The 17,849-nt window shown below is 40.6% G+C and overlaps 1 protein-coding gene across 8 annotated transcripts; it reads right to left on the reverse strand.

Annotated features, from left to right (window-relative positions):
• Window positions 1-228: 228 nt before the first annotated feature.
• LOC118369385 (IQ motif and ankyrin repeat domain-containing protein 1-like) lies at window positions 229-11,080 on the reverse strand. 8 transcript variants are annotated; one of them, XM_052498345.1, is made up of 14 exons: window positions 10,549-11,076; window positions 9,938-10,060; window positions 5,156-5,295; window positions 4,715-4,879; window positions 4,496-4,531; window positions 3,087-3,212; window positions 2,652-2,791; window positions 2,148-2,253; window positions 1,960-2,055; window positions 1,631-1,739; window positions 1,397-1,493; window positions 1,080-1,214; window positions 672-800; window positions 229-501 (listed from the first exon to the last, which is right to left on the reverse strand). In XM_052498345.1, the coding sequence occupies exons 1-14, from the start codon at window positions 10,628-10,630 to the stop codon at window positions 327-329; spliced, it is 1,659 nt and encodes a 552-aa protein (XP_052354305.1). In that variant the 5' UTR covers window positions 10,631-11,076; the 3' UTR covers window positions 229-326. The 8 variants fall into 8 exon arrangements, with proteins under 8 accessions (XP_052354305.1, XP_052354298.1, XP_052354301.1 ...); XM_052498338.1 differs by having other exon boundaries at window positions 2,652-2,755; window positions 4,434-4,625; XM_052498341.1 differs by having other exon boundaries at window positions 2,148-2,202; window positions 2,652-2,755; window positions 4,434-4,625; window positions 10,549-11,073.
• Window positions 11,081-17,849: the final 6,769 nt, after the last annotated feature.

Consider the following 17,849-nt stretch of genomic DNA (forward strand, 5'->3'; position numbering starts at 1 on the left):
CAAGTCAACTGTAGCAGCCAATAGGGATAGGGATTGCTGTAACAACTCGCGAGTGCCTGTGTTTCCTGTGATACAATGCTACTTTTTTGTTTTGGTTTAGATTACTACTAGTGTGCATTATCAAAAAAAATATTTTATATTTAGCTGCCATGAAAATTGCCACAGTGCTGTCAATCTGCTGGAGATTAACATCTAATCATTTACATAATAATCATACCAAAAATAAAATCCTTATTTTCTGGTGTCATATATTTTATATTAGTAAAACATGTTTTGTGGTAAAACAACAACAACAACAGTATTTACACTTTTGAGCCACAGCAACGTCATATTTTGGGTTCCGGCAGCATGACATGGATGGGATAGAATGCTGTGAGCAGTGCATCAGGAGGGTGGCGCTGTTTGGTCACCAAGACCAGGCTGAACTTCTCAATGCGGTCCAGCATGAACTCAGTTCTGGCATACTGAGGACCATCTGTGGAGCGCACCAGGCTGAGGTACCTACCGGGAGACGACATACCTTGATATCAATCGCGCAATGAGAGGGCGCAGCCTTGCATTTTTTTTTATGTCTTACCTCACCACTTAAATGTAAAGAAAATCTAACTACAACTGAGAAAGGTTCATATTGAGATGATCTATGAGCTGGCAGTAAGCGCTTGGTACTGTACCTCTCTTCTTGCAGGAGCTCCTTGTTCATCAGCTGCTCACTCAGCCCTGGGTTCACCTGGTCTAGCTGGTTCTGTACACTCTCAAACAAGTCCACCTCCATCATGTTAATAACCAAGGGCTTTCCGAACCTGCAGACAGGATTACATCAGAACAGCCTTTCTATTCATACATACATTTATCTGTGTCCTTATTCACTCCTTTATTTATACAAAAACAATATTTTTTGTGACATATTTACTGTTGGCAATTCAAATGAGCAGCCCGACCCTGAATTTGATATACATTAAGGTTTTACAGCAAACTCTTAAAAACACTTCTTACACCTGCTGCTGTCGTTGATGTGCATAACTCAAATTTAGGCTTAGGCTGCTCATTGCCGGCACCCCTGTAATATCTCTCTCTCACACCTGATGGCCCCCAGTAGAGCGAGTCTCAGTTTGTCAGGCTGCATGTCTCCAGGATGCAAGGCGTCCAGGTAGTTAGTGTCTCTGTAGCGTAGAAATGTGGCAGCCTGACCATAGGTATCCACAAGCAGGGGCCACCTAACATCAGATACACAGCCAGTGTGGATAAACTTAATTAACTGAATCTAATGTTAAATTGTAAACAGAGCGATTCACTAAATACAGAGAGATGAACAACCTGTTTGTGTTTTGTTTGAGCAGCTAACCTGAGGGCAAAAAGTCATACTAAAGTGAGTAAGTAATTATTATAATTATTTTACCTGCCATCCTGCTTGATCTTGCCGCCTACATCTTTAATAAGAACTTCCTCAAGGTCGCGAACCGGGCAACGAACCCCACCACGGTCCAGGACAGCATCTTAGTTCACATAAACACACACTATGAGAATATTACATTTTGTGTTGCTCCAGGGAAAGGTGTGTTTGTTTGTCTCTGTGTCTGTGTATGTGTGTGTGTGGGGGGCTGCATGTGTGTGTGCATGTGACATTACATACCACCACCAGACTGCTCTCTCAGTGTCAGCTTGGCAAGGGATAGTTTCCCTGCAGCCTCATGAGCTGCTATTTGAGCTTTCGCCAACACATCTTCAGCTTCATGAACCACCTTTACACACGCACGCACGCACGCGCACACGCACACACGCACGCACGCACGCACGCACGCACGCACACACACACACACACACACACACACACACACACACACACACACACACACACACACACACACACACACACACCAGTACTGAGACAATACATACATCATTACTTCAGTACTGAGACAATACAACTTTAGCAGTGTGCTAAAAAAGTACAGTGACTACCAGCAAAGTGACTTTAGCCTGCTCCTCCATACCCTTCCTCACACATGTATCATGTTCTGTGATCCTCTTATTCAGCTCAACGAAGGCCTTCTGCAGCTATATACACACACAGGGCGAGTGACGTCAGAGTGATGAAAGGGACATTTTCCCTGTTCATCTTGGAACTATTGATTCCGGATGTGTCTTACCTCTCTTTGGCATCGCTCATGCTCTTTCTGGAGCTGATCCACCTCCCCTTTCAGGCTGAGGGAAAACACAGGCCATTTTTGGTTTGCACGTTTGCACTGTTTCCCCCTATCAGTGAACAATGTGTGGGGAAATCATGTCAGCTATCCTCTCTTATCTGTCCTCAACTCAGCAAAAGTGACTATGCAGGACTGGCCTGATGACGTGACTTAACAGGACTGACGTGCCTTTGTGTTGAAGTTGAGGGGAAGTAGATAGATATAAACATATTACAAATAGTACAAATAATGTGTGCACACAACATCTGATCTCTGGCCAAGCTATTCAGTTTCTCTTACTGTTCTGGCTAAATTGTGTATCTTACTCTGTTGTCTATGCTGTGTGCATGAGACATGACCTAATTAGACTATGTTTGGGAGCATAGGGTTGGGTTTTGAGAGTGTCATACTCTACGAAAGGTTTCTGTTTTGAGTGGGAGGGGTTGAACACTTGGGCGTGACTCTTACCGTTCAGTCTGCGCCTCATTCTGCTTTTCCTCTTCCTCCGCCCTCCTCTGTTCCTCTCCCTTCATCTTCGACAGCATGGAGTCAGTGGCACTCAGATCCCAGTTCTGTAAAGTGGCAACCACAGCCTCTTCAGAAGCCACCTGGAACATGTCCACAAACACATAAGCCCAAACATGGCTTGTAAAAACACAATTACACAGCCGCCCTCTGTATCTGTCTCTCTCATTCACACACACACACACACACACACACACACACACACACACACACACACACACACACACACACACACACACACACACACACACACACACACACACACACACACACACACACACACACACACACACACACACACACACACACACACACACACACACACACACACACACAAATAACCCTGATTATTGTCTATGCACACACAGTCACACATACCTGCTCTGGAGTGCTACCATCATCTGCATGGATCCTTGGGTCTGCCCCAAGCTGTAGAAGAGTCTGCACTGCCCAAAGATGGCCTCCAAACGCAGCTCTGTAGATTGGAGTCCGTCCAAATGCACCCTATTAACAAACAAAAAACAATTCCTGACATACTTCTGCAATTGCTTAGGCCTTAGGCATGGACATTTAACTCCAATACTCAGAAATATATATTTAGTTGTTTGCCTGCTGGAGAAAGTTTGTGGAAGACAAACACTTCCAAAGAAAGGGTTTAAGTCAGGTCATGCTTGTTTTTTTATTTAACCAGGCAAGTCAGTTATGAACAAATTCTTATTTACAATGACGGGGAGGGAACAGTGGGTTAACTGCCTTGTTCAGGGGCAGAACGACAGATTTTTACCTTGTCAGCTCAGAGATTTGATCTAGCAATTTTTCAGTTACTGGCCCAACCCTCTAACCACTAGGCTAACTGCCTATCAATAGATGTGAACAGTCTTGGCCAAAAGTTTTGAGAATGACACAAATATTAATTTCCACAAAGTTTGTTGCTTCAGTGTCTTTAGATATTTTTTTGTCAGATATTACTATGGAATACTGAAGTATAATTACAAGCATTTCATAAGGGTCAAAGGCTTTTATTGACAATTACATGAAGTTGATGCAAAGAGTCAATATTTGCAGTGTTCACCCTTCTTTTTCAAGACCTCTGCAATCCACCCTGGCATGATGTGAATTAACTTCTGGGCCAAATCCTAACTGATGGCAGCCCATTCTTGCCTAATCAATGCTTGGAGTTTGTCAGAATGTGTGTGTTTTTGTTTGTCCACCCGCCTCTTGAGGATTGACCACAAGTTCTCAATGGGATTAAGGTCTGGGGAGTTTCCTGGCCATGGACCCAAAATATCAATGTTTTGTTCCCCGAGCCACTTAGTTATCACTTTTGCCTTATGGCAAGGTGCTCCATCATGCTGGAAAATGCATTGTTCGTCACCAAACTGTTCCTGGATGTTGCTCTCGGAGGATGTGTTGGTACCATTCTTTATTCATTTATTCATCTTTATTCATTTTTGGGGGGATTCAGTTAATTTGCATGGCAAAGAGGGACTTTGCAATTAATTGCAATTCATCTGATCACCCTTCATAACATTCTGGAGTACATGCAAATTTCCATCATACAAACTGAGGCAGCAGACTTTGTGAAATGTAATATTTGTGTCATTCTCAAAACTTTTGGCCACGACTGTATGTTTGTGTGTGTCAGTGGGAATGGGTGGGTGAGGGAAGACACTCACTCTCATCTGACCAAGAGCTAATATTTCTGTTCGTGCTGCATTCTCTCACCCGTGTGTTTATGTCCGCACCCCTTTCCACCAATAAGGTGATGACTTCCGGCTGACCCCCACCTGCTGCTTCTGACACTGCTGTGTTGCCATTGGCATCTGTGATGTTAATCATGAAAAGTTGGTTTAGCAGCCGCTGGCGTTTGCCTGCTTCATCCAACCCAAGGCCACGCTTTGTGTCCCTATCAGACACCTAGACAAGGACCAGTGCATCTATTAATCTTTGTCATGTCTTCATTACTTGTCCACACAGATCTCACAGATATCACATATCAGTCTCACCTCCTTCAAAATCGCTAACACTTCCTCTGCCTCTCCATCGAACGCTGCTTCCAGAAGTCGAGTTCGCAGAAGCTGCTCTTCCTTCTTCCCCTTTCTCTCCTCCTCCTCCTTCTTCCTTTTCCACTCTGCCTCTTCCTGTTCTCTTCGTACTAGTGCCACAAAAGCCTGCAGGCCAATCAAAACACACCTTTCAGGGTACACACACTTCTCATTTTCAGAAACAATGACATTACATTGATTGTAGACTACAACACACTCACGGATGCTATTTGAAAGAAGAACAAACAAAGGAGGAGATCTGAGTCAACGTGTAATGCCAAGAGTTCTATTTCATGATTTCAAATTTCAATATGTTGATGTACTTTATAAATCCAAACCTAACACTGTCATTTTCATATAATGTCATTTTCATACACTGTCATTTTCATATAATTAGCTAACCTCTTTCTCCAAGCGATCCATAAGGTCTTCATAGTCCTGTTTCTCCTTCTGTCTCCGAACCCGCTCTCGCCTGGCCAGCAGGCCTCGAGTGGCCCGCTGGATGGTCACTGCAGCTAGCTCCTCTGGAGTCAGCTCTACATCTACAACAACAATAAACATGCATACAGTGAGTACAAACAAGTCCCCGTTATTTCAGTTTAGTTTCGATTTGCACATTTTTTATTTAGTTTTAGTTGTCTAAAAATATTTCTATTTCCTTTTTATATTATTTAGTTTCAGTTTTAGTGTTAGCTGCAGAAAGCATGCGTGGTAGGCTTGTAACCATTTGTGTCTGTGTTTTTTACTTCACTTATTGCAACTCGGGGGCAGTAATACATAAGATGATGGGTAAGGTTAGGTCAGGTTTCCATTATAAAGTAAAGCTCAATATGACTTGGATTTAAAAGGAATAGCGTTGCGATTGGTGCAAAAAATTATGTTGGAAGGAAACAATCCAATGCTTTTTAACTGTAGTAGTACATGTAAGAAGAACCAAGTTAGATAGCTAGACAATTTTTTCCATATTAGCTAGTGATAGCTAGGCCTATTTGAAACATTGCCTTCTCCTGGCTACATTTACCCGCTAGATACAGTGGCTTATAAACCCAAAAGCTTGAAAACCCAACTCGACCCCATTCGATTTTCCCCCAAAGTTTGGAAAAAATAACTAAAACTGAACATAATTCATGATATTTTTTATTTAATTTAGTTTTGGAATCAGTTAATTGTTTCAGTATAGTTTAGCCTCAGTACAGATTCATTGTAATTGTCTTTGTCCGTCAAGGTTTATTTGTTCATTTCTTTTGTTCAACCAGATAAGTTAGAGAACATTTCTCTTTTACAATAACAACCTGACAAGAGTAACAAAGCAAAGCCACAGACTCACACAACAACACCCATGCAGTATACATAAGATTGTACAGTCGACTTTACCGCCTAATCCTATCTGTACAGCCCAAATATTTGTTTAACCTGGAGGATTCCGTTTCTTTCTGCTGCTCAGTATGTTGAACTTGAGGACAGCTATTTCTAGTTTTTATTATTATAATTTCCCATATAGGCCTATATGTTTAATAAACACAGCGCATTCGGAAAGTATTGAGAGCCTTTCACTTTTTCTACATTTTTCTACAGCTTTGAGTCTTCTTGGCTATGACACTACAAGCTTGGCATAGCTGTATTTGGGGAGTTTCTCTCATTCTTCTCTGCAGATCCTCTCAAGCTCTGGAAGGTTGGATGGTGAGCGTCGCTGCACAGCTATTTTCAGGCCTCTCCAGAGATGTTCGATCGGGTTCAAGTCCAGGCTCTGGCTGGACCACTCAAGGATATTCAGAGACTTGTCTTGGCTTTGTGCTTATGGTCATTGTCCTATTGGAAGGCAAACCTTCATCCCAGTCTGAGGTCCTGAGCACTCTGGAGCAGGTTTTCATCAAGGATTTCTCTGTACTTTGCGCAGTTCATCATTCCCTCAATCCTGACTAGTCTCCCAGTCCCTGTCACTGAAAAACATCCCCACAGCATGAGCATGATGCTGCCACCACCATGCTTCACCGTGGGAATGGTATAGGCCAGGTGACGTGATGCTTGGCACTCAGGCCAAAGAGTTCTATCTTGGTTTCAACAAAAGGGCCGCGGCTTTTGTGGAGGGATGGATAACGATGCTTCGAGGGTGACTGTTGACGTGTGCAGAGCGTCCCTGGTTCGTGCACATGTCGGGGCGAGGGGACGGACGTAAAGTCTATACTGTTACATATAGACAGATGTGTGCCTTTCCAAATCATCTCAAATCAATTGAATTTACCACAAGTGGACTCCAATCAAGTTTTAGAAACATCTCAAGAATGATTAAAAAGGAAACGGCATGCACCTGAGCTCAATTTTGAGTCTCAATAGCAAAGGGTCAGAATACTTATGTAAATAAGTTATTTGTTTCTAAAATCCTGTTTTCGATTTTTCATTATCAGGTATTGTGTGTAGATTGTTGAGGATTTTTTATTTATTTAATCAATTTTAGAATAAGGCTGTAACGTAACAAAATGTTGAAAAAATGAAGGGGTCTGAATATTTTCCAAATGCACTGTATTTGGTTTATAAATGTTTATTTAAGTTGATTTGCTGCATTTATCTAAATAAAAGTTTTGTATTAAATGGAAATAATAATATACTGTACATAAAAGGAATGTAGGCCTAGTATTTCATACCATCTCATGAATACCATCTGAGAGCTACAGCTGAAAAGGCTTTCAACATAATTGCTCATTTGTTAACTAAAGGAGTACGGCAACAGCTGTCAAAGCTATGAATCCCGCTCTATGATATGTAGTGAGGCAATTATCTATGTACTGAAGACAACTTAATTTGACATGCTCTACAGCAGGGTTCCCCAAATGGCGGCCCGCTGTGAATTTGGCATGCCGGTGGTTTTATTTGCCCCCCACAAGTTTTATGAGAAAAAAAATATATAAAATAAAAAATTGGTTATTTTATCATTTTTTTGTGGGGGTGAGAGGGGGGCATATTCATTGTTGGACATAAAATAACGTAAAAACACCAGGAAATCAGCTCCAATGGATTTGAATTTTGAAAATCTGTTCCCAAAATTCCCACGGATAACAGAGAGACGTTTTGGGCTCCCGAGTGGCGCAGTGGTCTAAGACATTGCATCTCAGTGCTAGAGGCGTCACGACAGAAACACTGGTTTGAATCCAGGTTGTATCACAATCGGCCATGATTGGGAGTCCCATACGGCGGTGCACAATTGGCCCAGCGTCGTCCAGGTTTGGCCGGTATAGGCTGTCATTGTAAATAAGAATTTGTTCTTAATTGACTTGCCTAGATAAATAAAGGTTAAAAAAATATATAACAAATAAAAAATGTGATCGAATACAAATCATAAGAATTAATAATAATTGATTTATATAGCACTTTTCTACAAACTGAGGTACTAAAAGCGCTTTACATAGTAGGGGGAAACTCACCTCATCCACCATCAATGTGTAGCACCCAACTCAGTGATGTACGGTGACCATTTTTGTGCCAGAACTCTCACCACACATCAACTATCAGGTGTAGAGGTGAGGAGTGATATACGCCAATTAGGAATGAGGGGGATGATTAGATGGCCATGATGGAATGTGGTCAGGTTGGAAATTTTGCCATGACACCATAGAGTACACCCCTACTCTTACAATAAATCCCATTGGGATTTTGAATGACCACAGAAAGTCAGGACACCGATTTTAACGTCCCATCCGAAAGACGGCACCCTGCACAGGTCAATGTTTCCAAATGTAATCAAGGTTTTTGTCACGTTCACTGATGGAATGAGGAGACCAAGGTGCAGCGTGGTAGGCATACATCTTTCTTTTATTAAATGACACTGAAAAAACAACAAAATACAAAACGAACGTAAAGCTATATGCAGTGCAGAAAGCAACTACACAAAAACAAGATCCCACAAACTAAAGGTGGAAAAAGGCTGCCTAAGTATGATCCCCAATCAGAGACAACGATAGATTGGGAACCATACCCGGCCAACAAAGAAATAGAAAAACTAGAATGCCCACCCAAATCACACCCCGACCTAACCAAATAGAGAAATAAAAGGCTCTCTAAGGTCTTGGCGTGACAGTTTTAGTCAAATATTATATCTGTTTAGGCTTCTTGCGGTAAATTTGCAGTCTAAATGTTTTATTTTTTATTATGTTTCGGCTGAATGTAGTTGATGATCCCTTCTCTATAGTTCCTACTGCTCCCATGTGTGCCTTGGGTGGTGCCTGCAGGAAACAATGAGGGATTGTTTTCAAGCTTGCATAATTTCCTTTGACCACATCAGACTCCCTTGGGTGTAATGAAGAGTAACAGACAGTTGTGTAATGTAAGCAATGTGTTCATTCTTCTGAACTCCAGGGTGGTTAATGAATGTGTGATTGCACACTGTCCCCGGTAAGAAGAACACAGCCAATCCTAGGGAAAAATTATTATTCTCTCCTTTTTTTCAGACCCCTTTTTCATGGTATCCAATTGGTAGTTACAGTCTTGTCTCATCGCTGCAACTCCCGTACGGACTCGGGAGAGGCGTGCGTCCTCCGAAATACAACCAAGCCACACTGCTTCTTGACACCATGCCCACTTAACCCGGAAGCCATCCGCACCGATGTGTCGATGGAAACACCATACACCATGTCAGCGCCCAGTCAGCCACAGGAGTCACTAGTGCGAGATGGGACAAGAACATCCCTGCCGGGCCAAACCCTCCCCTAACTAGGACGACGCTGTGCCAATTGTGCACTGTCCCATGGGTCTCCCAGTCCCGGACGGCTGCAACAGAGTCCGGACTCTAGTGGCACAGCTAGCACTGCAATGCAGTGCCTTAGACCACTGCACCACTCTGGAGGCAATTACTATTCTATTCTGGTCGAGTCCTAACTTGAGATGAGCATGCTTAACTGGCTTTCTCATAAATCAAGCAACACAATATAGTCTATCATGCCCTGAGCGACAGCAGCTTTTTAGATCTCAGGGAAGTATCCTGTCACCAATGTACCTCAGCCAACATACTACGGGCGAGTTTCACTTCTACAACACAAGCATTGGGCACACAGATCTCAACTGATGACTAAGGCCTAGGCTAGGTATATGAGGACAATCAAATCAGCACTTCTTTACATTGTTGCAATGGAAGTAAGCTAAAGGTAAATTGTCTGATTTGGCATGATAAGAATGAGCGATGCAGAGCAGTACTTTTCTTTGGTGGTTGCACTGTCTTGGCAGAGGTGTTACGTCTTGTCTTGGCAGCAGCAGCTTTGCCTTTGGACTGACCACCCTGGGTCACACCATTGCTCTGTCTGCGCTGGGGGGAGGCACCTTCCAGAGCACAAACAAAAAGGGGAAATTAGACTACACATTAAGCGAAAGAGAAACACATCTCTATGTACAGACGGCCGACACATTTAATGTGATGGTAACCAAAACCAATTAACCAAAACATGTACCATCACAAGTTTAGGTACATACTTAAATGTTTGTACAGCAAAGTAAAGTAATGAAACAGGCAGGGAGCAGGTCTCGAAACCTCGACCTTCTAGCCCGAGGTCCGGCGCGCTATCGACTGTGTCGATTTCCATAAACCCAGGGTCGTTACACTAATTTAATGTTACTTTGTGTTTAAAATGGGCTGGAGATATTGGTAACTTGTTAACGTTAATTGATATAAAGCCTATTAAACAGCTTCAACCTCCAATTGTTTTGCATCTTCATTTCAGACAACAACATTTTACTTAGACCTAAATGGCTAACGTGGTTAGACACCTCGACTTGAAGTTGAATTCCAATGCTATTCATGGTTTGCATACCTGCCTCTGATGATTGGACTGCTCCCTTCGACCGTGCCTTGGCTCCAGTTTTTCCTGGGCTTTTAGTACTACGTGAACTCATATTTTGTCCAAATAATAGTTCGACGAACCAGCCTAGAAGCCCATTACTCTAGTACAATTAGCCAAAAAAAGATTATGGTTTCAAACCTACGCAATTTAGCTGTTGGATTCACAATCCCTTACTGAACGCTCACTGGTCACCATGGTAACACTTGCGCAGCTTGGTCTCACGCGAAGGTAAAATAGAAATAGAATGAATAGAATGGCTTTGTCAACGTTCAAGTCAATAGGCGCGTTCCAGCGGATGTCTTTTGTCAACTCCGTAACCATTCTTGGTCAACGCCTTTCAAAGTGTGTTGCATTGTCTGACTTCCTACCAATTACTGTATACACTGAGTGTACAAAACATTAGGAACACCTTCCTAATATTCAGTTGCACCCCCCTTTTGCCCTCAGAACAGCCACAATTCGTCGGGCATGGACTCTACAAGATGTCGAAAGCGTTCCACAGGGATGCTGGCCCATGTTGACCCCAATTCTTCCCACAGTTGTGTCAAGTTTGATGAATGTCCTTTGGGTGGTGGACCATTCAAACACACAGGAAACTGTTTAGCGTGAAAAACCCGGCAGTATTGCAGTTCTTGACACACTCAAACCGTTGCGCCTGGCACCTACTACCACATCCCGTTCAAAGGCACTTAAACCTTATTAACAAATATCAACAAACAAAAGAGGAATAGTCACATGCAAATAATCATACATACAAACTATTTACATTGCCAGGAATCCTAAACAAACAAATCATATTCATTAATAATACAACAAGTTTTAATTGCATTTTTGTTTGAATTAGACCATTTGCATTTGTGAGTATGAAACGTACCTAATATTATTAGCAGTTTAATTAAATATACTACATCTTTATCAATGTCAGAATTTCTGAAATAAATCATTATATCAAAACCATTAAATAGTACAACCGGTCTTATTTTTTTTGTAACAAAATTCTGTATGTCAATCCCAAAAATTATACTATAAATACAGGTAAAAAAAAAACACAGAGGAATTTAAAAGACATACAACCCCCCTTGGAATCGCATCAAAAACAATTGCATATTCTTTCGGGGTTATTGGAATTTTTAATTTATCAAGAAATTACCCATATGAGAGTAGATATCCATCCTCATTCAGTAACTGACCAACCAAAATAATTTTATTCTCAAACCAGTTACGAAAAAAAAGACTTATTTTTAAATCGTATATCTTTGTTGTTCCATCGATAGTATCTGTGAGGCGGGGGGGGGGGTATTTTTATTTGACCTTTATTTAATTAGGCAAGTCAGTTAAGAACAAATTCTTGTTTTCAATGATGGCCCAGGAACAGTGGGTTAACTGCCTTGTTCAGGGGATGTTTATACGCAAACATCCAAGCTAAAATCGCCTGCAAGTGACATCAATAAGGACTTTAACTACTCCAGGGAGTGATGTGCAGCCTCTCGTTGAGTAAGTAAAGTTGAAGGGTGACTGGGGGACTGCAGGCTGTCATATAATTTAACCTTATAACTTCCTCTGTGTGCAAGTTTAAAATAATCGGTTCAATGACATACATATTGGGCACTATAAGCAATTATTGCTATCATGATTGTCCTCAAATATTTTTTTTGTTTTTTACAAAGAGATTTTTCTATTCACTATCATGGGGGGATTCTGTTTTCTGCTAACAATGCCGTAACACGCTCGGCCTTGAACTTCCATGGCTTCATTGAGAGGGGTCAGTCGTTCTCCCCTGGCGCCAACGTGTAGACTGCGTCAACTTTAGAAAAATCATGTGATCAAAGGTCATGAAGTTTTGACTGCAGTCGACTGCAAGTTTCTGCAGTTGCTCTTCAATTCAATTCAAGAGGCTTTATTGGCATGGGAAACATATGTTAACATTGCCAAAGCAAGTGAAGTAGGTCATATATAAAAGTGAAATAAACAATAAAAAATAACAGTAAGCAGTAAACACTCACAGAAGTTCCAAAAGAATAAAGACATTACAAATGTCATATTATGTATATAGTGTTGAACGATTGGCAAAATACAAAAGGGAAATTAAATAAATGTAAATATGGGTTGTATTTACAATGGTGTTGGTTCTTCACTGGTTGCCCTTTTCTTGTGGTAACAGGTCACAAATCGTGTTGATGTGATGGCACACTGGTATTTCACTCAGTAGATATGGGAGTTTGTCAAAATCAGTTTGTTTTTCAAATTCTTTGGGGATCTGTGTAATCTGAGGGAAATATATGTCTCTAATATGGTCATACATTTGGCATGAGGTTAGGAAGTGCTGCTCAGTTTCCACCACATTTTGTGGGCAGTTTCCGAATAGCGTGTCTTCTCTTGAGAGCCAGGTCTGCCTACAGTGGCCTTTCTCAATAGCAAGGCTATGCTCACTGAGTCTGTACATAGTCAAAGCTTTCCTTAAGTTTGAGTCAGTCACAGTGGTCAGGTATTCTGCCACTGTGTACTCTCTGTTTAGGGCCAAATAGCATTCTAGTTTGCTCTGTTTTTTTGTTAAATCTTTCCAATGTGTCAAGTAATTATCTCTTTGTTTTCTCATGATTTGGTTGGGTCTAATTTTGTTGCTGTCCTGGGGCTCTGTGGGGTCTGTTTGTGTTTGTGAACAGAGCCCCAGAACCATCATGCTTAGGGGACTCTTCTCCAGGTTCATATCTCTGTAGGTGATGGCTTTGTTATGGAAGGTTTGGAAATCGCTTCCTTTTAGGTGGTTGTACAATTTAACGTCTCTTTTCTGGATTTTGATCATTAGCGAGTATCAACCTAATTCTGCTCTGCATGCATTATTTGGTGTTTTACATTGTACACAGAGGATATTTTTGCAGAATTCTGCATGCAGTCTCAATTCGGTGTTTGTCCCATTTTGTGAATTCTTGGTTGGTGAGCAGACCCCAGACCTCACAACCATAAAGGGCAAAGGGTTCTATAACTGATGCAAGTATTTTTAGCCAGATCCTATTTGGTATGTCGAATTTGATGTTCCTTTTGATGGCATAGAAAGCCCTTCTTGCCTTGTCTCTCAGAACGTTCACAGCTTTATGGAAGTTACCTGTGGAGCTGATGCTTAGGCCAAGGTATGTATAGTTTTTTGTGTGCTCTAGGGCAACGGTGTCTAGATGGAATTTGTATTGGTGGTCCTGGTGACTGGACCTTTTTTGGAACACCATTATTTTGGTCTTACTGAGAAATACTGTCAGGGCTCTTCACCAACTTCATCCTGCAGCCATCGCCTGCATTGTGGGAGGCTCTATTGTCAACCATTCATTAGCTACCTTGATCCAAACAAACTATATATTTTGCATTTTCATTTACTGTTCCATATTTTATTTAACTAATACCTGTTGTCTTATGTATGCATTTGTTCTGGCATCTTGTATAGAATACTATCCTGGTAGCAGTCAGATATTTACAATTTGCAGTATTCTGTTGTCTTGTATAGAATACTATCCTAGTAGCAGTCAGATATTTACAAACGAGGCTAGTATTTTGCCAAGAATCTACCTAACTTGCTAGCTACTTACCTACCTAGATGATATTAGAAACATACCCTTATTTTACCAAATCCTCTTCTCCGTTCAGCCAGTGGAGGTTTATATTTCATCCCATAGAATGTCTGCCAACTATATGAACAAGGTGAAATCTATTTTAATTCATGGTGTCAGAAGGCACTGCTGTATTAAAGCAATTCAAAACTAACTTGTTGGCATGTTCTGTTGAGGATTCAAATCCCAATTTAACTAATTGCAGAATGTATCCATAATTATGAATGAATAAGCATATTTATTTGACAAGAATGCACCTCGTCACACATCAATCCCGTCAAACACCTGAACTCCAACAATCACATTGTTTTAAATAAATCGAAATATTAAACCATGCAGAAATATGCATTTTATACATAACATATAAACATCTTTCTTGAAGTAAAGATTACATTTACTTAAATTATCAAAAATATCTTCCCAACTATTTTGCAATCTGTATGGCACAGCTGTCAACATCCTGGTTCTTAAATTAAACTGGTATATTTTCCTATTTATACTATTCTTGTTCCTCCCCCAGTTTTGATCATTTGTATTAGGCAGACAGACCAGTTCCCTACCTCCTTCTACTGCCACCTGCCTTCTCCATTTTTGGAGTAGTGCTGTAATCAATTGGTTGTAATCTTGGACTGACCAGACCTTCCTATGTAATTCCAATAGCTCCATGAAATACATAATTCTACCACTCCAATTTACAATATAATTTAAAAACAGAATAGCCTTCTCAAACAAATTTTCCATAAATACAAATATTTTATCAACCAGCACATTTGAGTTCAATCATAATATTTGTTGTAATATTTATTCTATCTTTTCTGGGGGATGAATTTGAAATTGTAACCATCTCTGCATTGCTTGTTTGAAAAGTGAGATACTTTGAACAGGGTTTCATTTTCAATTCATCGAAAATAAGAAATGGCAATCTGCACAAAGCAAAAAGGCCATTTTTAAACAAGGGATGAGCTTTCCTTAGTAATCTACTTGGGAACAATTTTGGATTCAAGTAAAGCTTTTGTATAAAGTGAAGCTTTTAGAGAGAGCTTTAGTGCTTATATATTTAATCATCTCAGCCCACCCAGTTTATATTCACTATATAGATATGCACGCTTCATCTTGTCTGGTTTAGCATCCCAGACGAAGCAACAACAACAAAAAAGTATGAACCATCCGGAGTAGGCAGTGCCATAAATAAGTGAGTAAACTGAGATATGACTAAGGAGTTAATCTGTGTCATTTTTTTCTGATGAAATCAAGGCTGAGGTCTTTGGATTGAATGCCAAGCGTGGAACCTGGCACCATCCCCACAGTGGAGCATGGTGGTGGCAGCATAATGCTGTGGGGATGTTTCTCAGCAGCAGGGATTGGGAGACTATTCAGGACCAAGGGAAAGATGAACGGAGCAAAGTACAGAAAGATTATTGATGAAAACCTGCTCCAGAGCACTCATGACCTCAGACTGGGGTGAAGGTTCACCTTCCAACAAGACAACGACACTAAGCACACAGCCAAGACAATTAGGGGGTGGCTTCAAGACAAGTCTCTGAATGTCCTTGCGTGTCCCAGCCAGAGCCCAGACTTGAACCCGATCTAACATCTCTGGAGAGACCTGAAAATAACTGTGCAGCGACGCTCCTCAGCCAACCTGACAGAGCTTGAGAAGATCTGCAGAGAAGAATGGGAAAACTCCCTAAATACAGGTAGGCCAAGCTGGTAGCATCATTCCCAAGAAGACTCAAGGATGTAATTAGTGCCAAAGGTACTTCAACAAAGAAAGGGTCTGAATACTGAATATTTTGCAAAAATGTCTAAATACCTGTTTTTGCTTTGTCATTTGTGTGTGATGTGGGGGAAAAAATATTTCATCCATTTTAGAATAAGGCTGTAATGTAACGAAATGTGGAAAAAGACAAGGGGTCTGAATACTTTCCGAATGCACTGTATGTCTATTTCAAAGTCAGACCATTTCATAGGTAAACTGCAGGGTAATGTAAAAGTTTTTTTTAAAGATCCAATACGTAATATGGTAATTATATTTTAGTCCAGAGTGGCCAGAAAAGTTATCTAGATCTTCAATGAGACATTGCAGGGATCTAGCTTGCGGACTTAATATAACATTTTAGTCATCAGCATACAAGGACACCTTTGTTTTTAAGCCTTTCATTTAAAATCCTCTAATGTTGTTATTTGATCTGATTTTAATAGCTACAAGTAGCACTTCGATGGCCATAACAAATAAATATACTGACAGCAGACACCCTTGTTTGACTCCTCTTGTAGCAACTCGACCATGAAGGCCTGATTCACGCAGTCTTCTCTGAACAGTTGATGTTGAGATGTGTCTGTTGATTGAAATTTGTGAAGCATTTATTTACGCTGCAATCTGAGGTGCAGTTAACTCTAATGAATTTATCCTCTGCAGGAGAAGTAACTCTGGGTCTTTAATTCCTGTGGCGGTCCTCATGAGAGCCAGTTTCATCATAGCGCTTGCTGGTTTTTGTGACTGCAATTGAAGAAACTTTCAAAGTTCTTGACATTTTCTGGATTGACTGACCTTCATGTCTTAAAGTAATAATATACTGTTGTTTCTCTTTGCTTATTTAAGCTGTTCTTACCATAACATGAACTTGGTCTTTTGCCAAATTGGGCTATCTTCTGTATACCCCCTGCCTTGTTACAACACAACTGATTGGCTCAAACGCATTAAGAAGGAAAGAAATTCCATAAATTAATTTTTAAGATGGCACACCTGTTAATTGAAATGCATTCCAGGTGACTACCTCATGAAGCTGGTTGAGAGAATGTCAACCGTGTGCAAAGGTGTCATCAAGGAAAAGGGTAGCTACTTGAATAATCTGTTTTGTTTAACACTTTCTTGGTTACTACATGATTCCATGTGTTATTTCATAGTTTTGATGTCTTCACTATTATTCTACAATGTAGAAAATATTAAAAATAAAGAAAAACTCTTGAATGAGTAGGTGTTCTAAAACTTTTGGCCGGTAGTGTATATATGGGAGATTCAAAATTATGCAGACATTTACATTGACGAAAGCCACAATCTATCTGCAATATTAAAATGTGTTTGCATGATTAAAGCCTAAGCACATTCATTTCCATGTATCCTATCTGTGCTTGGAGTTCAAAACAGTTACCCTAAGTTAGCTGTGTTAATCGAAGTATTCTTGAAACATGTTCTCAGAATGTTATATATTTACTTTCAAATAACATATAATTTGTTCTCAGAAAGTTAATAAAACCTCACAGGAAAACTTTTTGGGGAACCATTGGGGTGGTAGGTAGTCAAGTGGTTAGAGCATTGGGCCAGCAATGAAGAGGTTGCTAGATCAAATCCCTGAGCTGAGAAGGTAAAAATATGTTATTCTGCTCTTAAACAAGGCAGAACCCCTTACCAGTTGTCATTGTAAATAATAATTTGTTCTTAACCTATTTGTCTAGTTAAATAAATATAGAAACACTTTATCAGAACCTCCCTGCAACCTAAGAATGTAATTTCCCAAAACAGCCAACTTTTTCACTTCCATTCTCAAAAAAACTGTTTTCCAAGAACCAACGGGAAACCAAAAATGTACGTTCTCACAACTTCCAACGAACCAAATATGCTATCTGGGAAGGGTTTGGGAACCTCACCCTCGTAATTTGAGTCGTAAACTCATG

The sequence above is a fragment of the Oncorhynchus keta genome, chromosome 36, assembly GCF_023373465.1.
Source record: "Oncorhynchus keta strain PuntledgeMale-10-30-2019 chromosome 36, Oket_V2, whole genome shotgun sequence".
Taxonomy (NCBI): domain Eukaryota; kingdom Metazoa; phylum Chordata; class Actinopteri; order Salmoniformes; family Salmonidae; genus Oncorhynchus; species Oncorhynchus keta.

Excerpts from the sequence above, each read along its gene's own strand:
- LOC118369385 (XM_052498337.1), bottom strand. The coding sequence starts at position 10,630 with ATGAGTTCACGTAGTACTAAAAGCCCAGGAAAAACTGGAGCCAAGGCA. Across the intron at positions 1,740-1,959 it reads AGGCTAAAGTCACTTTGCTG|GTGGTTCATGAAGCTGAAGA; the intron begins GTAGTCACTGTA and ends GCGTGTGTAAAG. Across the intron at positions 801-1,079 it reads GCTCTACTGGGGGCCATCAG|GTTCGGAAAGCCCTTGGTTA; the intron begins GTGTGAGAGAGA and ends TCCTGTCTGCAG.